This window comes from Osmia lignaria, chromosome 1 (genome assembly GCF_051020975.1).
Source record: "Osmia lignaria lignaria isolate PbOS001 chromosome 1, iyOsmLign1, whole genome shotgun sequence".
NCBI classification, from domain to species: domain Eukaryota; kingdom Metazoa; phylum Arthropoda; class Insecta; order Hymenoptera; family Megachilidae; genus Osmia; species Osmia lignaria.
The window spans coordinates 13,182,853-13,207,064 of NC_135032.1; the positions used below are offsets into that span (position 1 = coordinate 13,182,853).

The 24,212-nt window shown below is 31.3% G+C and overlaps 5 protein-coding genes across 18 annotated transcripts; 4 read left to right on the plus strand and 1 right to left on the minus strand.

Moving 5' to 3' along the window:
• Positions 1-27: 27 nt before the first annotated feature.
• On the plus strand, positions 28-2,850 carry LOC117606237 (myotubularin-related protein 9). Its single transcript, XM_034328491.2, has 7 exons — positions 28-499; positions 596-761; positions 850-1,142; positions 1,240-1,343; positions 1,428-1,732; positions 1,819-2,142; positions 2,231-2,850. The coding sequence occupies exons 1-7, from the start codon at positions 344-346 to the stop codon at positions 2,629-2,631; spliced, it is 1,749 nt and encodes a 582-aa protein (XP_034184382.2). The 5' UTR covers positions 28-343; the 3' UTR covers positions 2,632-2,850.
• Positions 2,851-4,811: 1,961 nt separating this feature from the next.
• LOC117606219 (uncharacterized) lies at positions 4,812-8,968 on the plus strand. Of its 4 annotated transcripts, none has more exons than XM_034328437.2 (11): positions 4,814-5,108; positions 5,230-5,430; positions 5,552-5,861; positions 5,961-6,205; positions 6,271-6,619; positions 6,712-6,909; positions 7,010-7,550; positions 7,619-7,756; positions 7,843-8,283; positions 8,369-8,562; positions 8,648-8,968. In XM_034328437.2, exons 3-11 carry the CDS (start codon positions 5,562-5,564, stop codon positions 8,894-8,896), a joined length of 2,655 nt encoding a protein of 884 aa, XP_034184328.2. In that variant the 5' UTR covers positions 4,814-5,108; positions 5,230-5,430; positions 5,552-5,561; the 3' UTR covers positions 8,897-8,968. The 4 variants fall into 4 exon arrangements, with proteins under 4 accessions (XP_034184330.2, XP_034184328.2, XP_034184329.2 ...); XM_034328438.2 differs by having other exon boundaries at positions 5,370-5,430; XM_034328439.2 differs by lacking the exon at positions 5,230-5,430 and having other exon boundaries at positions 4,812-5,108; positions 6,292-6,619.
• A 143-nt stretch (positions 8,969-9,111) lies between these two features.
• Dnaaf3 (Dynein axonemal assembly factor 3) lies at positions 9,112-11,288 on the plus strand. Of its 3 annotated transcripts, none has more exons than XM_034328508.2 (6): positions 9,112-9,724; positions 9,831-10,020; positions 10,108-10,278; positions 10,348-10,530; positions 10,662-10,896; positions 10,968-11,288. In XM_034328508.2, the coding sequence occupies exons 1-6, from the start codon at positions 9,478-9,480 to the stop codon at positions 11,265-11,267; spliced, it is 1,326 nt and encodes a 441-aa protein (XP_034184399.2). In that variant the 5' UTR covers positions 9,112-9,477; the 3' UTR covers positions 11,268-11,288. The 3 variants fall into 3 exon arrangements, with proteins under 3 accessions (XP_034184399.2, XP_034184400.2, XP_076544255.1); XM_034328509.2 differs by having other exon boundaries at positions 10,108-10,188; XM_076688140.1 differs by lacking the exon at positions 10,108-10,278.
• Positions 11,289-11,627: 339 nt separating this feature from the next.
• Positions 11,628-18,350, plus strand: NSD (Nuclear receptor binding SET domain protein). 6 transcript variants are annotated; one of them, XR_004581928.2, is made up of 14 exons: positions 11,628-12,229; positions 12,461-12,737; positions 12,836-13,236; positions 13,328-14,057; positions 14,135-14,301; positions 14,401-14,719; positions 14,788-15,010; positions 15,102-15,297; positions 15,373-15,802; positions 15,924-16,197; positions 16,377-16,597; positions 16,676-16,902; positions 17,673-17,860; positions 18,126-18,266. XR_004581928.2 is itself a non-coding variant. In XM_034328415.2 (14 exons), the coding sequence occupies exons 1-14, from the start codon at positions 12,014-12,016 to the stop codon at positions 18,348-18,350; spliced, it is 3,846 nt and encodes a 1,281-aa protein (XP_034184306.2). In that variant the 5' UTR covers positions 11,628-12,013. The 6 variants fall into 6 exon arrangements, 5 of the variants coding, with proteins under 5 accessions (XP_034184306.2, XP_034184308.2, XP_034184305.2 ...); XM_034328415.2 differs by lacking the exon at positions 17,673-17,860 and having other exon boundaries at positions 15,924-15,986; positions 16,047-16,197; positions 18,126-18,350; XM_034328417.2 differs by having other exon boundaries at positions 17,673-17,747.
• Tmem63 (transmembrane protein 63) lies at positions 14,793-24,164 on the minus strand. Of its 4 annotated transcripts, none has more exons than XM_076689158.1 (14): positions 23,512-23,652; positions 23,297-23,423; positions 22,984-23,201; positions 22,613-22,889; positions 22,426-22,529; positions 22,171-22,363; positions 21,982-22,096; positions 21,666-21,862; positions 21,275-21,601; positions 20,915-21,190; positions 20,595-20,828; positions 19,610-20,522; positions 19,359-19,524; positions 14,793-14,925 (listed from the first exon to the last, which is right to left on the minus strand). In XM_076689158.1, exons 1-12 carry the CDS (start codon positions 23,550-23,552, stop codon positions 20,319-20,321), a joined length of 2,313 nt encoding a protein of 770 aa, XP_076545273.1. In that variant the 5' UTR covers positions 23,553-23,652; the 3' UTR covers positions 14,793-14,925; positions 19,359-19,524; positions 19,610-20,318. The 4 variants fall into 4 exon arrangements, with proteins under 4 accessions (XP_076545273.1, XP_076545473.1, XP_034184350.1 ...); XM_076689358.1 differs by lacking the exon at positions 14,793-14,925 and adding an exon at positions 18,151-18,373; XM_034328459.2 differs by lacking the exons at positions 14,793-14,925; positions 23,512-23,652 and adding an exon at positions 23,818-24,164 and having other exon boundaries at positions 19,072-19,524.
• Between the last annotated feature and the right edge of the window lie 48 nt (positions 24,165-24,212).

Sequence of the window (24,212 nt, forward strand, 5' to 3'; positions counted from 1 at the left end):
TAGTACATGCAGACTTAACCTCACATGGGGGTGTCTGCGACCCTTAAAATCACAACTCTTTGCATAGCATGGAACGTATGAAGAATAAACAGACGTGTAGCAACAGATTTTCTGATTTATGTTTAAAATATTCTCGTAAAACAAATACAACTTAACGAAGCTATTATACAGGAAAATTTGAATATCTATTCAAAAATTTAAATATATACGTGTGATTTTAACAAATAAAAAGTCATCAATAATAATTGTATAGAATAAGATGAGGTTATGCTGAGCTGTCAGAATAAATTCTATTTAGTCAGCATTGTGAATTAATACTTCAGGCTTTTAATCAAAGCATATAATGGAACTTGGTGATTTAATATTAATTCCAAACCTTGACAATGTTGCATTGATAGATAAAAGTGATGGAAATAATAAAAGCATAGATGGAACATTATGTATTAGTAGCCACCATCTTCTTTGGTCTTCACGACAAGACAATGGTCAAGAGCTTTGGGTAAAGTTAATGAAGAAAAAATTATTTCAGTACTAAGTATTATGATTTGAGACAATACTTTACCTAAGCAAATAACATTATTTCAATATTTTTTAGTTGTTGTATCGAAACATTGATCTTATAGAGAAAAAATTGAATACTCAAAGCCCAGGTGGTAGCATTATATTAAAATGTAAAGATTTTCGTATCCTTCAATTGGATATTAATTCAGTGGATGATCTAATGAATGTTGCACTCTCCATAGAAAAATTAACATCCCAAGGTATAATATATAATGTTACTTTACACGTGAAACACATTGATATACTTCTTTCATTAATTCCTACTTTTTTTTTTTTTTTTTACTACAGAGCAAACCTTGCAGTATCCCTTTTTTAATAGACCACAGATAACTAATAACGCTATGATACAAGTAGAAGATGGATGGACTGCATTTACTCCTGTATCAGAATGGTCTAGATTATTGACTGCCCATGGGGACGAATGGCGCATCAGTTACTTAAATAAAGATTACAAAGTTTGCAATTCTTATCCATCTGCTGTTATAGTACCGCGACATATAGAGGATAAAATTATAATATCTTCTGCTAATTTTAGAGATGGAGGAAGATTTCCTGTTTTATGTTACAGACACGAAGGAGGGGTATGAAATAATATTGTATAAAATAATAAACCAACAGATCACACATATATGTATGTATATAGTTGATATCTAATAAAAGAGTTGATAAATGTTCCAGAGCATTTTATTAAGAAGCAGTCAACCGATGTGTGGTACTAGTGGTAAAAGATGTAAAGAAGATGAAAGATTATTAAATGCAGTGTTAGGTCCAGGTAGACGTGGGTAAATAATCTTAAGAATTATCTTAACTATTTTTTATAAATTTCAAATTTAATCAGTATTACTAATGCAAAACATTTTAAATAGTTATATAATAGATACAAGATCTGTTAGCCAAGCTCAAAGTTCTAGAGCTAAAGGTGGTGGTGCAGAAATTGATGCGGCTTATCCACAATGGCGAAAAGTACACAAAGCAATTCCGCGACCACACGATTTAGCAGATAGTTTTTTCAAATTGATAGAGACCTGTAATGATGTAACATGTTCTACCTCTCAGTGGATCTCGAGACTCGATAATGGTGGATGGTTATTTGCCGTACAGACCGCCTTAAATGCCGCTTGTGTAACTGCCCAATGTCTTCATCAAGAAGTTGCAGCTGTATTAGTTCACGGTATGTAAACTGTAAAACGTGTCGACAATTATATAGTTCGTTAGTGTACAAGATTAAAAAATAATATTTCATTATATTTCGGACAGGAAGCGCTGGTAGAGATTCTACTTTGGTGGTAACTAGTTTAGCACAAGCGATATTAAATCCTGATTGTAGAACAGTACGTGGTCTACAGGCTTTGATCGAACGTGAATGGATACAAGCAGGCCATCAATTTTTCAGTCGTACCCGTCATGGACCATATCATTCATCGAATTCACAAAATTCAACTCACGCTCCGACTTTTCTTCTCTTTCTAGATTGCCTTTACCAACTTAATTATCAATTTCAGTTTAGTTTTGAATATACAGTAGAGTTATTAATCGAACTGTATAATCATGCATACTGTTCTAATTACGGAACATTTTTAGGTATACATAATATAATAATGTCTTTACTTTTTAAATGAATATGTAATTTCTTTTCAGTAAATGAAATATATGTAAACATTGATTTTAGGGGATTCAGAGGCAGAAAGAGTAAATCTTCGATTATCTGAACAAACGTGTAGTTTATGGTCGTATTTGAATCAACCAGAAGTGTTAGAAAAATGGTTAAATCCTTTATATGAACCAAATCCAGGAGTTATTTGGCCGAGTGTTGCACCTGTCAGTATTCAGTTATGGAAAGAACTTTATCTTGCACATACAAGTATTGCTCCATGGAAAGGTTTATTGTCGTGTATAAAACAAATCAAACAAAATTATACGGCAGTACGAAAAGTTGCGAATCAATTACAACTTCAAATCAAACGAGCGATAGAAGAAATGCGTTCAGATCCTGATACATGTTACGAAGAAGAAAATCAAGACGAACATACTTGCTTAGCACAATTAAGCTTAGATTCCCAAAGCACTTGATTATTTTATATGATCAGTTTGCTTTTAATTACAATATAAAAATGAGATATAACAAAAAAATTCACGTTTATGAAAATTAATGACGATCTTGAAAGCTCCTATTTATATTGTATCATTGTTAAGTTTATTATGCTAATTTTTGTAAGAATATAATGATGTAAATACGAATATTAATAATACATATATATATATATATATATGCATATACATTATTTATAATGACGTTAGTGAAGCAACCTATAATTTATATGGTAAATAATAAAAAAAAGAACGGGGTAACTTTTATCTATGTTTATATAGGTATTTACATATCTTTTAACGTATAAAACAATTAACTCTTTCATTTATATGTAATACTATGAAAAAATTTAATAAAACAAAAAAATGAAATTAATTTTAGTAACATACAATTTTTTATTATTTTTTTTGTTATTCCTACTTTTAACAAATATATCCTAATGTATTATAAAAAATATAAGTTCAAACTTGAAATAATAAAATGGTAACCATATTATTAAATGAATTACAAAATTATTCGTGTAATTTTTTATTGTTATTGAAGGAAAACAAGAATAAAGGAGAGGTTAAGGGCTGAATTATTAGTATCTATGAAAAAGGAAGTTTGGAGGGGAAACAAGGCAGGTGTTCGTACACAAAGAAAGTGAAAAGACTCCTATAGTCAACAGCAGTCAACAGGCTTGAAACTCGAAATTCTTTTATATGTTTCTTAACCTTGTAAAAAATTTGTATGTACGAAAATAACTTTAAAATAAGAAAAATACTAATAAAAAGTATCAAACCATTTTAACATAAAACAACATGACATTAAAGTTTGATTTGCGCATTGATTTATGTAGTACATACGTATGTATGTACTTATATACATATGTAACGTATATATGTACATGCAATGGTACAAAAAAGACATCTATTTGTATTATGATCATAGATTTTGTAATTTTTTCTTTAGTTCCTCTTATTTTTATTTACCTTGTTAATTCTAATACAGCACTTACGATATTTCTTGGTGAAATTTTTAACACCTATATTTCTTTAAACCCCACAAACAGGTTCAGCCTTGAAGATTGTCTCTGAAGCTCGATTTCCTTGGATGAGTATGGATCTAGTCACGAATAAAATTAAAAAACGTGGACTGAATTCAAACCCATCCAGGGCCACCGAACAAGTCCGCTTTTAATCCTTTGATTAGTGATGTTATATCTAACAAAATATAAATTATGGCAAGAAAAGTTTTCCAACGAAAGTTCGATGGAACAAGAAATGCACGAACTTAACTAACGATGGAATCACAAGACAGAATGTGATGGAATGATACGTTTGAAAATGGAATTGCAGAAGTTGCGAGTAGGGGAAGCGGAATAAGAGGACCGGATTGGTGAAACTCCCTCCTCTTGCTATAAGAATAAGGCCCTTAAGAGGGGAAGATATCTTTGATTCATTAAAGAATTTTAAATTCTAAAAGAATAGTTTTTTACTTCCATAATACTTGCTACTACTATAAAATTTCAGTTCCTTGTGAATACACGAGTATGTTACATGTGGTGTATGTACATACATAAAAATGTATAAAATCGAGAAACTAATAAGGAATTGCATCTTTTGTCACCTAATTTCTATCTATATATATATACGTATATTTTTACAAACAATAAAGATTTAAACATATATATACATTTCTTAAAAAGTAACATATTTTGACACAATTAATCCGAAGAAGAAAAAATAAAATTATATGAAAAGTATTATTTACAAAATGTTTTCAATTATATGTGTATTTTGTGCTTATAACGTCGCATTCGCTTGTAACTAAATAAAGGTTACCGTATACCTTTTTAATTAAAATAATTTATGAATTGTAACATCATTGTAAAAGAAAATGTTACAACATTACATTGAACCACATTGAAAGAACTGTTTTGTTGATCCGTCAGAAATCATCAAAAAAAGAAAGAAGAGCATCATGTTTGCCACTATTAAGTTACTAAAATACCTATGATATATGTAATAAAAATCCCTAGTTTTAATTTGATAAGATGATTTTATATTTATCAATTTTTTAACGTATACGTATAGAATAATTGATAATTGATAGGGTTGATTTATTCATTAACGTTTTGTTAATGTTTATCCATTTCTTTTCGCCATATTTGTTCAGCTAAGAACTATACAATATATAAATCCTGTTTTTGAAATCTGAACGAAATGTTCCTACAAAATGAAATATAGTAAATAGAACATTTATTTATCCAATAACTATTTACCTGCACTGTTCAGTGCTTACACTGGGCGCTACAAACTTCTATAGCCTATAGTCTATAGCAATAGAAAAGGTGCTGTTGTAGTTGTAACATGTTTTTTTTCAAGGAACATCAATGAAACAGAAGTATTTTAAAAATGCCATATGTGCATATTTAAATAAATTGGTAATGATTTTACAGTGTTGTATTTCTATAAAGGTATGCATACATTTAGTACTATATTTGTAGGCAATACTGATTACTGTCAATTTTAAAAGTAAGAAATTTTATTGTTTCTTGTAATATAAAGTGCTTTCTTGTTTCTTAATATTTTAATTAGCACAGAGTACTATTTGTTTAGTTACTGTTGTTACTATTGCATTTATAATGCAGTTGCTATAAAATCAAGTAACTTTTTGAATTTGCTAAAAGACGATAGATTTTCATCCACTGTGAAATATCATGAAAAATTTATTTTAGAAAAATAGTCACATTTTATAAGTAGTGTTATTTAATTTGTACGAAGCTAAAACAATGGAAGGTAACTATAATATGATATCCTAAATACAAGATACATTTGAAAAATTATTAGATTCATAAATACTTTCAATATGTATAGATTGTTGGAATACATCTTGTTGAAAAAACAAATATTTTTTCAGAGGCATAAACATGAACAAAACATTAAGTTCAATAGATAGTGGAGGTGATAAACATCTGTCAGAAACAACAGTACAAAGCATAGTGCAAAATTTGACTACCATGCAAAATATGCAGAATGCACAAAGTGTTGTTCATAGTAACATACAGAGTATTCAATCAACTCAGACCATAGTAGGTTCAGTTGGAACATCTACCAATCTTGTAGGCAAATCAATGTCAATGGATACAAATCCAAAGTTGCCTTTAATGAAACCTGTAGTTCCTTCTGGTACTACGTCAACCTCTGAAACTAATAAAATAACCACAACGGTAAAAAATATTGTTTATTGTTATTTAAAAATTTGTCATGCATGTATTGCTATTATTAATTAGAAAAGATTGTATAGTGAATGAACTGATTTTTTATAGATTTGTTCTGTGGGATCTACAGTAAGAATAATATCTCCAGGTATGTTGAGTACAGTGGAACGTCAAAATCAACCACAGGCTCAGCAATTGTTACAACAGACGCAGCAAGTAACAGGCATACCAGCAACCTATCATGTACCTAGAGGACCGGCAGCAGTTGCTAATATTTCAGCTCCTAGGTCAACTGTAGCTACTCCTATTGTTAGAGCAAATACAGGACAAACAGTACCTACCACAAGAGCAGGGTAAATATGTTTATTCAGTAACGAAAAATGACAATAAAAATCCATGCATTTTTCACATTTTCTAGAATAAGTACAACTATTTCAAGTTCTCAGTGGCAACCTAAGACATCAGTTGTATATGCACAACCACAAAGACATCCAGCACCTCCGGTTAGTCGAGTTTCAAGACCACCGTCTACCGTATATACGAGTCAGCAGCCTCGTCTAATTACACCAGCAGGACAAGGAAGGTCTGTTCAAGCCACAATGGTCTCTGGAGTTCCTGGTACTCCGTCCAGATTAATAGCGCCTGTTCTTCAGGCAAACAATAGTATTACACGATTGCCAGTATCACAAAGTAGACCAACTACACCTCAAGTGGCAAACATATCACAGACTGCACAACCTGGTAGATCTTCAACTCAAACTATTCAAGTAAATTGGCATTACTTGTTTTTTAATTAATCGATGAAATAATTGAGTTTTATTTGTACGATTATTAGAACTATTGCGTATTTAATTTGCAGCCAAATCAATCAAACAGACCTAGTACCGGTATTGTGAATCGTATAGCTGTATCCGCACCTGTAGTTGGTACTGCAAATAGAATATCTGGTACAGCTTCGGTAACTGTTCAGCCAACAGTGGGAAGGCAATTATCAATTAACACTGTGGCTACTCCATCGAGCAGTACTGTTAGTCGAATTGTCATCCCATCTCAGCAAGTTGGTATAAATAAAAATACTTTGTTATATCAACACATAGCAAATGCTTTCATAGTATTTTCGATTAATTGGATTAAATAAAATTCCTTGTACACGTTAGGTTCAACAACAGCAGCAGCAACAGCAGCAGCAGCAGCAGCAGCAGCAGCAGCAGCAGCAGCAGCAGCAGCAACAACAACAACAACAACAACAACAACAGCAGCAATCGCAACAACCACCACCGCAACAACCACAACCGCAACAACCACAATCACAATCGCAAACAGCTCCACGTGTTGTTCAAACAGTAACTTCTTTATCAAGTCTCAGTACAGTGTCGCGTGTAATTGCTACAACAACAAGTACATCAAATACCACAAGAGTGTCACAGCCGACATCAACCACGGTTGCTAGACTTACTGGGATGTCTTTACATCCTTTACCTTTAGCACCTGCAAGAGTTACGTCAGCACCTGTTAAAACAGTGCAGGCACAAAGTATTGGACAAACTGTCCAAATTAAATCTTCCCAACAATCTGGATTTCGAGTTTCTTCGGCTAGTAATACAAATAATAATTCAAATACAGCACCCGCTCAGTCAGTTCAAGGACAATATTTGCATTCTCCCCATACTGCTACTTATTATTCCTTTGAACCAACAGGTAATATTTAATTATATCTTACGTTCTTAGTTTTAAAAGTAATCTTAACTGAAAATTGTATCGAATAGGAACATATACTCAATATCGACAAACTCCAGTAAGATTACTCGTTGAACCCGGATACGATGAACCACATACTAAAACAAACGCATCTCCAAGACCAAGTATACTTAGAAAAAGGGATCATGATAATTCACCTATTAAAGGTACACGAAATCGAATTATTTATCGATAAAATATCACAATATAATACGATAAGAAAGAGCCTTTTTAAATCCTTACTTATTATCAGGTGCAGCAAAAAATTTAGTTCCTGTACTTGCATCTTTACCGCCTGTCACCACATCCAGTCCACCTTGTTCACCAAGAGGAGATCAAGATGGTGGAGGTTGTCAAAGTTCGGGATCCACTACGGTTTCAGCAACATCATCGCCAGGACTCGATGAAGAACCAGAACAATCTAGAATTACTATAAATCCAACAGTTGAGATGTCTCCAAGGAAAAAACCTCGAAAACAACAACTTACCGGTGTAGAATTAACGGAATCAAGATGTACAGAAGAAGAAATGCAATTCATCACAGAAGAGAGAATGAAGAAGGAACTTAAAGAAGAACCGAAAGAAAAATTGTTGGAAAAGAGGCAAGCTTCAAACACGCAGTGTGATGTAATCAAGTCTCCTATACAACAGTCAACCGTTCCAATGCGAGCACGGCCTACACCTAGCTTATTAGGTTTGTAAAAAAAGATATGAAGCGTTATAAGTATACGTATGTATAGAAAAAGACATAAAGATATAATACTTTTTTCACTTTACAGGACCTTCCTGGAAAAATAGATGGGGAAGTAGACTTCATCATTATAGAAGACCAAGTGAGGTTCGACCTCGCGAAGAAAGACGTCCCACGGTTGCAGAAATAGCCCAACAAAAACATGTATTACAGAAATTAAATGGTTGGAAGGTATATCATCTTACCGCGCAGATGGAAGACATTGCTGATCTTGAAAAACAAGTACGTTTTGTAGATTGTTATGAGACAATACCGAATGATAATTGTAACCGTAATTCATACAGAGGGTCTTAATATATTTTTATAGGTACATGAAAAATTGAAAACAACACTAACCATGCTTGAATCGCAACAAAATGTTAGAAGTAGACAGGATGACGGACTTGAACGTGTAAACGAATTGATTAAAGGAAATATGCAGCGCAGTAGTTTAATTAGCGAAGGAATGAATGAAGCACGCACGCAACTTATTGCTATATTTCAGCATAAAGGACCTATTACAGACATTTTACAACGGTGCGGTAATAAACGAGCTCAAAAGAAACGAGATAAATGAGCTAGCGTTTGCATCGAATTGCAATGAACATGTTTATAAGGAACCCTTGCATAAGCGAGGTTTAAAAGGGAGTTATTTTTATCTGTGTCACAGAATCTATATTATAGGAGTAAAATAAATGATTTTATAAGACTATGACATGACTGTCACTAACTTGTTTATAATTCTATTACAAACAATGAATTTACAACTTTTTATTTTAATACAACGCGTATTCTTCCTCTATTTCTTCAAGTTTCTTTTATCTCTTTTTTTGTACTGAGGTATGTATGTATCAGTTACATAAGTACATAAATACGTTTATTTTCGAGACAAATGATAAAATTTAACGTGTGTATTAAAATTTGTATTACAAGGCGTGAGATATACTATTAAATCTATTTTGTATGTATACTTAACACATGTACATAAATGTATGTTACTATGGCAATAACGTATGTTTGACATTTTTACTTAGCAACGATGATAATGTAGGCATTTTATTTATATATTTGATTCTGTCTGGTACTTATATATATTCAGTATCAAGTATTTTAATACAGTAATCTGTTAGCGTAAAATAATAAAGATAGTGTAACAGCATGTGGTGGGGATACAGTCCTGCATTAGATATTCAGTTTGAACTTAATAAAAGTGAAATTAATTATCTAGGTAAATGTATTGAGGTATTAATTATAGGTGCTAGCGATGCCAGACATATTATGAAGACATTAGCATCATCTTATTTGTATCGCGACCGCATTGTTACATACAATGTAATTGAATCAACATTGGAACAAGTAGCTAGATCCATTTTTTTATTAAGCACTTGTTTAGATAGAAATTTAGGTATTTATGTACATATATAAAATTCACACTGTAATTACTACAAAGAAAGAATACTTCTTTTAATTTTACTTTTACTTTTGTTCAATGAAAATGAATAACATTGAAGGATTACAAGAAGCAACACGATATTATTTGGAAATATTTGGTAATACTCTTGTAAGACCTGCGAGTGCTAAGTACTTGGTGAAGCATTCTAATCAATTGGCAGATATTCCAACAAATTCAATTGACTGTCCTTGGTTAAGTTTAGAAAAATTTAAGCATAAGGACAAAGATCAGCTGGAAACAATTTTTAAGTAAGTTTAATTTTTAAGAACCTTGAGCATTAGTTTGGTTTCTTTATAATTTTGTAAATCTACTGTTTTTTTTTTTTATTTAATAAGATTTTGGGAGCGCGCAACACGCGAGAATGTTCCTATTGTAAAATATTGGGATGAAAGAGTTAGAAGATTTTTGAAAACAAGGTATGATTACAGAGAAGGTGTTTTTGATTGGGATTATCATATGATTTTAAAGTCTAGAGGTATTTCAAATTTAACTATACAAGAATATAGGTATGTTTATCAATTATAAAATATTTTTATCATTTCTGTCATAAAAATATTTCTTTCTTTTAACGTTAGATTTTGGAGAAATAATGGAATTGCATTTACTTGGTTGGAAGGTGAACCCGTTAGAAGCAATCCAACATTATTAAGTAACATAGTACAACATGGACCTGGATTTATACATTATACTTATTTAGGAGATATTGTAAACGGTCCTTTTTTTGCTTGGTTGTTACAGGAAACAAAGCACAGTCATATGTAAGATAGTCATATGACTAAACTTATGCATTTATGTTTTCATTTTTGCTTCTTTTTCTTTTATTTTTGCTATTGCTTTACCCATAATAATAGTAATAATAATAATGATGATACTAAAAATTACAATGTAGTAAATATAGAGCAACTGATATAGCTGAACGAGAAATTATGCGTTGTATACATGAAATCAAAACACAAGAACCATTTTGCGAAGATCTTGTTGCATCGCATAGAGATTCTTCTATACTAAATGGTACATTAGTAACTGAAATGCCAAGTAACGATATGGAACAAGAATTATGGGAAAGAAGAAGAAATAAATATAAGAAAAACAATCTATCTTGGATAGATATTAAAAATCATAAGGTAATATGTAATATCAAATTTAATCAATGCAACAGGCATCGATATTTTTAGAATCTGTATTTTATTTTTAGGTGATTTTTCACCCTCTAAAGTCTTTGGAAGCTTTCAAACATAAAGCAGAATATATTAATAAATTTGACTTTATATGGGTAGCTCATAATATGACAGAACAATTGCCTAATCTTATACCATTGATAAAAAAAGGAGGAATTATGTTGATGGAATTGAAAAAGCATCTAGTCGAATTACGAGAAGAAAATTTACAAACTTTTGTAAAAGAATTGAAAAATACAGCTCAAAAAAATGGACTGTATGAAATTAGTGATATAAATGCTAAGGAACATTGTATTGCCAGATTTTGTAAAAATTAAATATATTTATAAATAAATACCAATGCAAGTTAAGTTTCAAAAATGTAATAAATTCTTGAAATTTCATGTGTGTATACATATTGTATATCTAATAACTAATATAATTAGATTTTGTTGGACATAAAATATCATTACACCCAACATTCATTCATTCATTTAAATATATGTAAATATATAATACAATATACTATAATGTTGTCCAATTCGATTCCGTGATAAATTTATATAAACTTAATTTAACTGTAAAATTATTGCAATAACAGGTGACTTTTCAAACAGATTATTTACGTTTGAAGTAATTAATAAAACAAAAATCACTAAATACTGTTAGACATAGTGAAAAAATTAAACTCATCGTGGTTATGAGAATCACCCAAAATCGCGGGAAACGCGTCCTGTTTCTCCTTAGAGGTCCGTAAGATTCAGTTACAATTTCTGAATATTAATAGAGAAAATTGTTTATACAAAATTAAATTTATTCTTGTAGAAGTTTACATAAATTATGTGTTGATTTCTATACATTGAATAACGGTATGCATTGTTTCTCTAAGAAATAAAGTAACCCTTGAAAATCGGCCATCGCGGCTATTTTCAGCGATAATGGAAATTGTTTTCAATGCGTGAGCCTTTTATACAAAAATATTGAAATTTATATTGCGTTAACTGCTGAAGAAGTGTATAAAGTTTTATAATATTGAATTACTGTCTTCCTTGATAAACGATGATGGTAAATTAGTTGACAAACTATGAGCACTATCAACAGAGTGGATAACGAGGTGGGCATAATTGTTGAATCAAGATTCGATGAATTCGACAGAAGTTTGGACATCACGAGCAACGATTTTGAAAATGATAAGAAGGACTTGAGTGTTAATTCTAATAAAGCTTTGCCTGGTAGAAGTCGTTACGGCAGAACAATAAAACCCAAGTCTCCTAAGAATGAGGTTGCCAGTTCTCCAAAGGCATGTTGTGCCTCCTCTTAAGATCAATTACAGTTTTTCTGATTAGAGATCAATATTATTCTTAACAAACTATGGTACTATATGTAGTAATCTTTAATGTTTTCACACATATTATTCTTTTATACGATGCATATTGCAATAATTTTTTTATAACTATCAATAAAGTATCTCAACGGTTAATAGAAGCATTCGATTATGTAATGTAACATTATTAATATTTATTTTTTACAGAATTCTAAGCTGCAAAAGACTCAAAAATACCAGAACTTGTCTGACAGCAGCAATGAAAGTACAGATGAAAATAACGTGACCAACGATATGGATGATACAAGCGATTCTTCTACTAATTTAAGTACAATGGAGGAAAATACTCCAAAATTGGTCAGTTCATCTGTGCAGTGCAATTGGGTATTAGGTCAGTTAGCATGGGCCAGAGTTGGAAATTTTCCTTTTTGGCCTTGCGTAATTACGCTTGATCCAGTTTCAATGATATATAATAGGTTGAAAGGTACACTTTTTTTTTTTTTTTTCATGTAAGAACTGTTAATAATAATTACTGTTTAAAAGGAATAAATATAAAATATCTGTTATCTGTTATTTCTTTAGCTACTGCCAGATCACAGGTACTAATGGTACATGTTCAATATTTTGGTGATAAAGGGCGTCACAGTTGGGTTTCCTCAAATTCTATGATTCCGTTTACAAATCTAGCGGACTTTAAAAAATTATCGGAATCAATAACTGCAGAAGTTAAAAAAAGGGATGCAAAATATGCTGCTGCTTTCATTGTAAAGCCTGGGATAAAATCAAAATGGGAGAGCGCAGTTGAAGAAGCTATGGAAGTTCACTCTATGAGTAATCAAGACAGAGCCAACATTTTTAAACCAAAAGAGAACGTCACAAAAAATAGGTCACCAAAAGCATTAGATGAAAAAGATAAAATTAACAAAAGGAAACACTCGAGTGACTCGAGCGGACCTGATATTAAACGCTCTAAAGAGGACAATGTAGGTGTGCGAATGAAACGTTTGATTTGAAGAAAAATAATCATGTAGAATACTATTAATACGATAAATGTTGAATTTAATTATTTTTCAGACGTACGATTTAGATAAATCACAATATAAAACAGATGGAACAAAATCAAAAGTACTGAAATACATGGAGAATGGTAAAAGTAATTCGAGACTTAATTCCGATACTCCTCCATTGTCTCCTTTAAGTCAAAGAGATTCGAACGATGAGATTTCTATTATGCAAAAGGTTGAATTTAAAACCGAAGAAGTAGATGGTGTTTTTGAAGTTTACTACGAACGAAACAGGGATATGTTAGAAGATGAATATCCGGATGCGTCGGAGCACGACATTAAAAGGTATTTACGGAAAACTTGGGATACTATGAATTCTTCTTTTCGCAAAAAATACCGATCATATGTAACGTCAGATGCTACCGATACTCACATAAAAGAAAATTCATCAGATCACGAAGAAGATTTATTAATAGACATAGATGTAAATATCAAGGATAATAAGAAATCAAGAATTAAAGCTGAAAAGGAAGAGATATGTGTTACGGAAACGAAAAGGAGTAGACCTTATAATCTTTTTAAAGGAATGAAACAAGAAAAAGTTTGTCAAATTTGTGAGAAAACTGGAAAGTTAACTAGATGCAAAGGCCCTTGTTATTCGTATTTTCACCTTTCTTGTGTAAAACCAGGCGAGTCCAGTCCAGAACATTCCATCGATGAAAACACAATGGACGATAAAATTCTTAACGATATAAAAGAGATCAAAGGAGATAATATCGACGAGGACGAGACTAGTGGTGGTACTGAGATCAAGTCGAACATTTTATCATTATATTTACACATTTGGTTAATTGTATATTGTTTGTTGATTTTTTAGGCAAAACAGAGGAACAAGAAGACGAGTTATTTAAATGTATCGATTGTTTGTCAGGTGTAGCTCCTGCTTGTTTTATATGTAACGAAAGGGAAGGGGACAGAATAAGATGCTCTGTATTAGCCTGTGGAAAGCATTATCATTCGTCTTGTTTAAAATCATGGCCACAAGTAATGATCAATAATTTTGTCTGCCTTGAAATTGTATTGTATCGTGAGGGAAATGTGTAATTACTTTTTTCTTTTTTTTTTCCTTTTTCTTTTTATTAGTCTCATTGGCAGGGTGGTCGTTTAACTTGTCCGTATCATGTATGCCACACATGCAGTTCAGACAATCCTCAAGACAGTCATCCAAGAGCTTCGAATGAAAAGTCGGCCCGATGCGTTCGTTGCCCTTCATCTTATCATACATCCACGTCTTGTTTGCCTGCTGGTTCAGTGATTTTAACCGGTAGTCAAATAGTTTGCCCTAAGCATTATAAACCATCGCAACCTCCAGTAAATGCAGCCTGGTGTTTTTTATGTACCAGAGGAGGAAGTCTTATCTGTTGCGATACATGCCCAACGTCTTTTCATCTCGAATGTCTAGGTAACCATTTTCCCTGTAAATATACTAGTAATGTTACAGATATATATAATATACACGAATCACTGTAGGAATCGATGCACCCGATGGCGCATTTATTTGTGAAGATTGTGAAACGGGCAGATTGCCTTTGTACGGGGAAGTAGTATGGGTTAAACTTGGAAATTATCGCTGGTGGCCATCCCGTATTTGTTATCCTCATGAAATTCCTGAAAACATAGAAGCACTTCCTCACAGTCCTGGTAAATTTTGTGTAATGTTTTTGGGATCAAATAATTATTATTGGATTCATAGGCAAGTGAATTATTCTATTTTTTTAGAAGAAAAAAATTTTAAAAGGCAAGAAAACAAATATTTATTCTAATAATCGTGTACCTATTTTTAGAGGTCGTGCTTTCCTTTATCAAGACGGTGATGCAAATATAAAACCGTCGATAGGTAAAAAAAATAATAGAGACGATACTTATCGGAAAGCACTAGAAGAAGCCAATCAAGTTCATCAGCGCTTAAAAATTGAAAGAGCTGCTGCCAAAGATCATGGACCACGAGGGCTAAAACCTCCACCTTACGTTAAGTTAAAAGTAGAGTTTTTCCTCTTTTATTATTTAAATTTTAATACTTGTAATTTATAATAATGATTATTAATCGATTCATAGGTAAACAAACCCGTTGGTAATGTAAAACCGGCCGAAGTTGAAAGCATCGTCGCGTGTGATTGCGATGCAGAATGGGATAATCCATGCGCACCGGGAACAGATTGTCTCAATCGGATATTGTTAGTTGAATGTAGCCCTGGTATTTGTCCAGCCGGTCCTAAATGTAATAATCAGGCATTTGTACGAAGACAGTATCCAGCTATGGAACCATTTCATACCGTAGGACGGGGTTGGGGTCTTAGAAGTTTAGAACCTATTAAAACTGGACAGTTTGTTATCGAATATGTAGGTGAAGTTATAGACGAAGCTGAATACAAGCGAAGATTACATAGGAAAAAAGAATTAAAGAATGAGAATTTTTATTTTTTAACCATAGATAATAATAGAATGATCGATGCTGAACCAAAGGGGAATTTAAGCCGATTTATGAGTGAGTATTTCATGTGTTTTTTCTTTTCTTTTTTTTTTTTTTTTTTTTTTTCTTTCTTTCTTTCTTTCTTTCTTTCTTTTTGTTTATATATATTTAAATGACTATTTATGAAATTTAATAGATCACTCGTGTTCACCAAACTGCGAGACACAAAAATGGACAGTAAATGGGGACACGCGTATAGGTCTGTTTGCATTATGCGATATTGAACCTGGTGAAGAATTAACTTTCAATTATAATTTAGCTTGTGACGGAGAAACTCGAAAACCATGTTTGTGTGGTGCACCAAATTGTAGCGGATTTATAGGTTTAAAAGTTCAGAAACCGCAGGTAACTACACCATCGATTCAACAAAAGAAATTTGAGAAAATCGACAAAATAAAACGTCAGAAGTGGTGAGTACGATATGTAATTATTAAATTTAATAAAATCGATTCGTTCCTTATATCCTATTTACTGTATACTATATCTTGGAGTAAATATGTATAGTAGCTCAGATAATTCATTGATTTAAAGAATACACTTGGGTACTACAGGTATGTATATACCATAATGTGGATTGTCTGGTAATTAGGTCGAGGAAACAAGTACTGTGTTGGTGTTGTGGACAAGAAATTGAGAAAAAGGAAGATTCAGTAGTTTGTGATCAGAAAACATGCAATAAAAGATATCATAAAGCGTGCATTGATATTGACGACACAGATTCAAGGTTTAGTTGTCCTTGGCATCATTGTACAGAGTGTGGTCGTAGAACATCTGCCCATTGTTCGTTTTGCAGTGTTGCTTTCTGCCAAGGTAAATAATGTTGTCTTCAAAAATTTCCAAACTGTCTCTTATCATAAAATTAATACTTTTTTTTATGGTTATTGATAGTACATTTGGATGGACATCTATTCGAATATGGTGAAAAAGGTGGTTTCGTTTGTGAACTACATGAAAACATGGACATTCAAAGATCAGCTGTCGAAGATGAAAAAGATTATTCGGACAATGATATTGAAACAGATAAAGAATATTCTTCTACAGATTCCAATAGTCCACTGATAATAACAGAAAAGTCAATGCCACGTGAACCATCGCCAAGAGTTTCCATAGTAGAGGTAAGACAAAACTTTATACCAACAAAGGTATCGTTGTCATTCTGTTCGATGCCCCCTAAACTTCCACTTGAACTTATTTCAAGTTATAAGTATTGATAATCTTTTTTTATTTTATTTTATTTTATTTTATTTTATTTTATTTTATTTTATTTTATTTTATTTTATTTTATTTTATTTTATTTTATTTTATTTTATTTTATTTTATTTTATTTTATTTTATTTTATTTTATTTTATTTTATTTTATTTTATTTTATTTATTTTATTTTATCCTCGCAATAGTAAGTAGAGCAAGTAAACCGAGAATGAAAACAAATTGCATTGGTGGTGGTAAAAGCATGAAAAGAAACTTTTACGTAGACACATTTACGTGAAAATTGTTATATGTATTTTAGTCTTTTTACTTGCTTTTTTTACATTTTTGTATTTAAACAACAAAGATACGTATCTTTTTTATGTTAAAATCGTATTTTAAAATTGTTTAAATTTCAGTTAGATATAATGTCACATTTATACAAAACACACACAAGTATGCGAATATGTTACGCATATATTATTATTCTGACATACAACCTAGCTTGATCCGTTCTGTACTTTGTTTTTTTTTTTTTTCCAAATTTTACTTGACGTTGTATCGCATCTATTTTTATTTATCTGTCGATATAGTAAATTATTTGATTGATGAAAAAAAAAAGAGAAGTGATCGATGATAATTAACTTTTCTTTTCTTTTCTTTTTTTTTTTTTTTTAAATTGTTTTTCATTGTTCCCAGCATCCTCTCCCTGACATTGGCAATAGTGAGAAGTAGTAACAAACAAACATGTTCTGTTTAAGTTTATGTGTTCAAGTGAGTGTATATTTTTGATATTATCTCTTTGGACTTCTGACTCATAGTATATTAATAGTAAAAAATAGTTTAATCATTGTTATTTAATTGCACGATTTTAATTACCGATATTGGTAAGTTCATTTCTTTTGGATACAATGGATTTTCAAATCCTGTAATTACACATATATTTTTCACGGGGGGTATTAACGTCGTTTGTAGCACTTTACAGCTCGTCTTATTTTGGCTTTAAACCTTAAGTATAGTTTTGCGTTCGCGTAGAGCATCGTGTTTCCCAGCTATCGATTGAACGTTTTGTTAAAATGTAGCTGAAGGATCATTCATTTTTTATTATGTATTGTCGAAATAGCATTCTAAGCTTTAATATGCATTATATAGGTTCATCCAAGCAGCGAAGAAAGCGAAGAATCTCAAAAAGAGGATGAAGAAGGAACAATGCAGTATGCCGATTTTAAACTGTGCGAATACAGTTCAAAAAGTATGAAGAGAAAAACATTACACCGATTATCTCTGAGGTTGAAAAAAGAAGATCAGGTAGAAGAATTAAATAATCTTACATCTAGTCAGCTGGAGGCCATAATCGGTGGCAGTCTATTTGAATGAACAATTTATCTTCATTGATTAAGCTTGAAATAAAAAACATACTTTAATGTGCATAGCTTTGAATTTTCACACAATTTCACATAATAAATAATAAATTGTTTAATGATAAATGAAAAATGGTGATGAACACCGGATAATAATAATATTTGCAACGATATACATTATCTGCAAATTGTTCATTCCATGTCAAAGGGATCAGTTGAATAACGAATTTTAATAAATTTCAACTATAGCGCCAAGAGTATACAACTTGTTTTTAATATAAGAAAACTATATTGTGTATCCCTATCTTATGTATGTACAATGGGATTTGTATATATTGTTTTTCCAATTCAATTGTCTATTTTCTATGAATACTAACATGTATTTAAGGATCAGAATTTGATGGCTCATCTTTCATATTTTTAAGTATTTAACATTAACTAATAATAATTTTCAGTATTGCATATAAAGTTTACGGAATAATTATATTGGGAAATATATGTATAGTTTTTTTTCTTTTTTCTTTATGTGTACAGATGAATTATTTTCAAAGCGAAACGAGTATGATTTTATAGCGGATACATTCGATGACCTGACGCCAAACAACTTTTAGAAATGAGGAAACACATGTCACCGTTATTTATCTAATCGGATTGACATGGAATGTTTTTGTTTGCCAATAAATAAAATAATTCTGAGTCAAAGTATGTGCTTGTTATATGTACATATAACATATATGTACATACACCGCGTACAAGTTATTTATTTTGTTTTTATATGAAAATATTTAAGTTAAAGTTACAAGAATTTAGTGCCTTGGCAAAATTGATTTTAACGCTTACACGAATCAACTTTTAAATATTTACTAATATTTGCTTTGTATAATTTATCTTTATGTCATTTAAATCATTTGTTTTGCTTTGAAAGTTTTATTCATAGAGACAAACAATTTGATTAGAAAATGAAATAATTATATTTTTGAATCATAGTAAATGTTATTGTTATTGGTTCAATGAGAGACCATACCTGTTCTTACTTCCAACTCGATGGTCGTATACACGGTGGACAAGAATATATGAATAGAGGAAGCAAGTGATAACGTCAAAGGTCGAAGAGTATATTGAATATAAGACCACTGGATATGCTGCTCGGTGCCACAATACGCTTGTGTAGACGATGCATGCATACTCTCCTTGAACAAATAATACACTGCCATATAAATTTTTAAAAGTTTTTGAAAAATATTATATTCGAGAATATTTAATATTAATACTTACTTTTAAGAGTATTTACTGTTAAGATATCAATTAAAAAATATCTTTATCAAATATTTTACAAGGATATGGTAAAATTATTTTACATACTGATTGAATTTTATACATTAATTTGTTTAAAAGAAATCGGTATAGATATACAGTAGAAAAATTGTTTCCTTGAAGCTTGCATATATGTAAACATTATAGATGTATAATGAAGAAAACGATGAATTATTCATTAGCGAAAATCCGCGAGAAAGATTGAATACAACTTTAGATTTTTTAATTAAACATTTAGAATTCAATAACTGTAAGTATAATAGATAAAAAAAGATAAGTTAAAACGCACAAGTGATTATTATTATTATTATTATTATTATTATTATGTTATTATTCAAATATAACAATTTACGTTTTTCTTTTTCCACTAATAATGAGAAGCCATTTTGTTACACAAGGCAATATAATCTCAACATTTTTTCGTATTTGTAAGTCGCAAGTTGCAATTTTTAAATACTTTCATTATACTAGCCTTTATCTTACATTTTAACTCGTTACAAATAAATTGATTTTTATTTATAAAGAGTTGTTATCATCGTACTTACATGTACGATATGACAATTTATGATATATTTCATTAGTCAGCATTCAGAGTATCGTTTACCATATTTATATAGAAATACATATATGGTAATACATTACGTCTTGTAGTACACGATTCGAAAAGCTATTATGCCTGTGATTCTTTACCGTAATTTTGATAAAGTTTTGGACTTTCCTGTATCGAAGAAGTACTGGGACTTCTTAAAGTTACTAAATTACGATCCGAATTTGAGGCTGTGGATATGGTTTCTTCCAATGAAATTTGCTTCTTTCTTAATACAGGTGCAACAAAATTTTGACCAGCCGACAAGTCTCTTTTCAGGGCTTGGCTCTACAACAATTTACTTTTAATTATTTAAACGATATATAAATATAAATATATTTGAAAGAAGAAAAAATGTACCTTAGACTTCGATGCGGGTAAAGTAGCACCAGTGACAAGACCTAAAATACTTGCAGCAAGACCACTAAGTTGTACCGCAGCTAAAGGTGACAATCCTCTTCTTACTAAACCTAAAGCTAATAGTGCAGCTTGTGCCAAAATTGGAGCGGCTCCAGTAGCACTTGCTGCTGCACCTGCTAACTGGCCACCGCCGATACTTGGTCCGTAGGCGAAGCATAAATTGTGCCTGTCCACCTACGTGAAATAAAATGTATCTTTATAATACGGTAAACATACCGTATTATCGTGTTGGCAATATTTATTTTAACGTTAAAACCTACAAGATGTTTCACTACAAGATATAACAGTCCAAAAGGTGTGATTAACGGACAAGCTAAACTGTAAACGGTTGTCATAGTAAAAACTAATAGTAACCAAGCATAATGAGCACCCAAAGGAAATTCCCATAATACTGCCTTTCTGACATGTATTCTTTCCGCTCTACTTCGAGCTATGCATAATCTGAAGGTATATAACGCTAGTTCAGGAAATCTGACTAATTCCAATCCACTTCCAAATAAGGCTGCCGTAATTACGTAGTTTACAAATAAAGCACCCTACAAAAACATAATTTTGTATTTTGTATTTTTATGCACTTTCAAGTTTCAAATGAGAATTGGTGAGTATTTGTTTTACCGCACCTGATCCGGTAAGAAGACACAATCCCATCTTCCAGTGTCATTTGCCGCATTTACGGTCCACTCTAAAAATGCTTGAGCACTAGTTAGACCCAAGCTTGGTAATATGAGAACCATCAATAATAAAAGAAGTAATGTTTTTGTCATTACTGCCCGATTTAGACTACTTCTAGTCCAATGTCTAACTAACGATTCGCTTCTTGCTACTAATACAGGCATTAAAGCAGCCACGCTAACTAGTAATACAGTTGGAAGGAAGGCTGAAACTATCGGACTAAGATTCATAATTTCTCCAGTGATCGGTAATTTATTCAAAGCCGACACTATCACCTAAAATCAAATATCATAATCATAACAGATCCTTCGAGATCCTTGCGATCTGATAGGAACTTACAGCTGGTGTAGTAAGAAAAAATAATACAATGCCCAGTGCAAAGTTAATCAAAACAGCATTGAAATACCAACATGGTCTTGGTATACTTAAATTTTCCCAAAAGATATCAGATGGTGTCGGTGCATAATCTACGACCCACTTTATACTAGGCAATAAACACAACTGTTTACGCATAGCTACAGCTGCACCGGGTGTACCTTAATATTTATTACTATCGTTATTATTGTTATTGTAGTTATTCTTATTATAATTCTTGATAATTGATTATAATTATAATTATAATACATAAAACAATTGCAATAAAACAGCGACTGACCTAAAGTTACAAAAGCTACTCCGAGAGGTCTATTTAACGCTGCTTTCTTTTCTTCTTCGACTAATGCTGATAATCGCATTTCTTCGTTCATATAAAATTCTTGAGCATCGATTTGCTGTGAAAAAAAAAAAAAAAAAAAAATATTCTTTGATAGATATATTATTAATATTTTTTAAGAGAATGACATACATTTTTACAACAACAACCGATTACTTGACCACAGGGATATGGATACATCTTTAATGGTTCTCTTTTTTTTGCATAGTTCTCACAATATAAACGCGCTTGTTCAGCGCAATCTCTTTCTATATCCAGTGCTGAAAGCTGTCTAATATCATAAGCTAATGTAACATCTTCCACTGTTAAAGTAGGAAATGCTTCTCTGTAAATAATCATATAGTATAAGTAAAATAATTATACAATAACTATGTAAAATTTACATACTCGAAGTATTCGGTAAGAGCCTCTACATTACACTGATGCTTTGGTATTTCTGTAATTAATAATGTTCTAGCTGCTAATTCACCGCAGTGTTTTGAATCGTGTACCTATAATCACCCTCATTATCGTTATTACAGCTAATGATTAACAAAACTTGATCATCTTATCTCGTGTAACTAATGACACATACCTTTTTTAAGAAATGCCTCATAACATAACTACCGACCGGCAAGTACGATAAGATTAATATTGTATGCATCCAAATCCAGGGAGACATTGGATCTAAGTTTGACAATGTAGTATGACCAAATGTTGCCTTATCACCTTGCATATTTCCATGAAAATTAATTGGCAATGCTATACACAATGATAAAATAACCATTAAGCATGTTAACATAATTAAATGACGTTGAAAAGATATATACAGCAAACCATCCGGTCCAGCTCGTTTTAACAATTCCTCATCGCTAGAATTACAATTAAAAAATAATTACTTCTAATTCCAATTAAACATCTTCTATGAAAGTTTTATTAACAATACTAATCCAAATTTCTACTCACGTTACTTTAAATGCAGTAACAATCCATGATAAAAAGCCTCTGTCCACTTGTGAAAGTTGTGAATTAACAGAAGTTTCAACACATATCGCGTCTGTATCTCTATTTTCATTGGCTCCATAGAATAATTCCATCCATCTTTCATCTGTTTTGTTCAACAATGCAAGACGTCCATAATTCCATGCCTTCTTGCGTAATAAACCAAATAAAATAACAAGGAACTGCCAAACATATTATAATGTTAGATAAATATATTATTATATTTCATACGCGCAATGAATTGTCTTGTATTTAAAAAATAATATATAATTTTTACCAAAAATCCAAAAAAATTTAGCATCAAATTTTCAGGAATACCCGCATAAATATCAGTTAGTAATGTTGTATTATGCCTTGGGATTGGAATACACTTTTCTGGGGTTGGAGTTTCACGTAGATTTGAACTGTAATTTAAATAATTTTTTATTTAGTAGGTAATTTTTCATGGAGTAAGAATACGTTCCTAAAGGAATGTTTTATATAAATACATACAATATGAATTTACTGAATATATACATAGTATATGAAATCATATTGTACGATAAAAGTTAAGAAATTATAAATTATTTCCTGCAATTATAAATCGCACCAATATACATATATGTTATGTATACATATATATATATATATATATACGCACACACACATAGACACAAGTAAAAGTTTCAAAACCTGTATTCATGGTATTACAAAGTGACAAACAAAGTTGCTATTAAAAATTAAAAATGCATTAGCGTCCAAACAAAGGAATAACAGTAACAAATGGATGGAAGTAAAGGCCCATATTTTATTGCTTACCGAAAGTATACGTAGCCCATATTCGTTAAGATGTTTATATTAATGTATGGTTAGATAAGTACAAAGGCACATGTCAACAAATCCGTGTCAATTTGACACATTGTATGGATCCAAGTACGTGAATGCCGTTAGAGTCAACGCAACCTAACCTTATCATAAATGATTAAGATAACAGGCAATATGATTTCGAATACTTTGACCAAACCTTATGGACATGACATGTAACAATAATGTATATATTTTTTTTATTGTGAGATTATTTAAATTTTGATAGATTTAACAAATATCTTAAAAAATTTAAATAAAATAAGTAATTAAATGAATATTACATCCTCGGAAAAGTGTCCCCACCACTGGGTATGACACCTCGAATCAGCAGACATTATGCCCAATTC

Coding starts and splice junctions, on each gene's coding strand:
- LOC117606237 (XM_034328491.2), top strand. CDS start 344: ATGGAACTTGGTGATTTAATATTAATTCCAAACCTTGACAATGTTGCA. Junction 500..595: donor ACAATGGTCAAGAGCTTTGG/GTAAAGTTAATG, acceptor AATATTTTTTAG/TTGTTGTATCGAAACATTGA. Junction 2,143..2,230: donor TAATTACGGAACATTTTTAG/GTATACATAATA, acceptor CATTGATTTTAG/GGGATTCAGAGGCAGAAAGA.
- Tmem63 (XM_076689158.1), bottom strand. CDS start 23,552: ATGATTTCATATACTATGTATATATTCAGTAAATTCATATT. Junction 23,424..23,511: donor ATATTCAGTAAATTCATATT/GTATGTATTTAT, acceptor TTTAAATTACAG/TTCAAATCTACGTGAAACTC. Junction 23,202..23,296: donor TAAATTTTTTTGGATTTTTG/GTAAAAATTATA, acceptor TATGTTTGGCAG/TTCCTTGTTATTTTATTTGG.
- Dnaaf3 (XM_034328508.2), top strand. CDS start 9,478: ATGTGGTGGGGATACAGTCCTGCATTAGATATTCAGTTTGAACTTAAT. Junction 10,279..10,347: donor TTAACTATACAAGAATATAG/GTATGTTTATCA, acceptor TTTTAACGTTAG/ATTTTGGAGAAATAATGGAA. Junction 10,897..10,967: donor TAGATATTAAAAATCATAAG/GTAATATGTAAT, acceptor TTTTATTTTTAG/GTGATTTTTCACCCTCTAAA.
- LOC117606219 (XM_034328437.2), top strand. CDS start 5,562: ATGAACAAAACATTAAGTTCAATAGATAGTGGAGGTGATAAACATCTG. Junction 6,206..6,270: donor GTACCTACCACAAGAGCAGG/GTAAATATGTTT, acceptor CACATTTTCTAG/AATAAGTACAACTATTTCAA. Junction 7,551..7,618: donor TTATTCCTTTGAACCAACAG/GTAATATTTAAT, acceptor TGTATCGAATAG/GAACATATACTCAATATCGA.
- NSD (XM_034328414.2), top strand. CDS start 12,014: ATGAGCACTATCAACAGAGTGGATAACGAGGTGGGCATAATTGTTGAA. Junction 16,198..16,376: donor AAAATAAAACGTCAGAAGTG/GTGAGTACGATA, acceptor TCTGGTAATTAG/GTCGAGGAAACAAGTACTGT. Junction 16,903..18,125: donor CAAGAGTTTCCATAGTAGAG/GTAAGACAAAAC, acceptor TGCATTATATAG/GTTCATCCAAGCAGCGAAGA.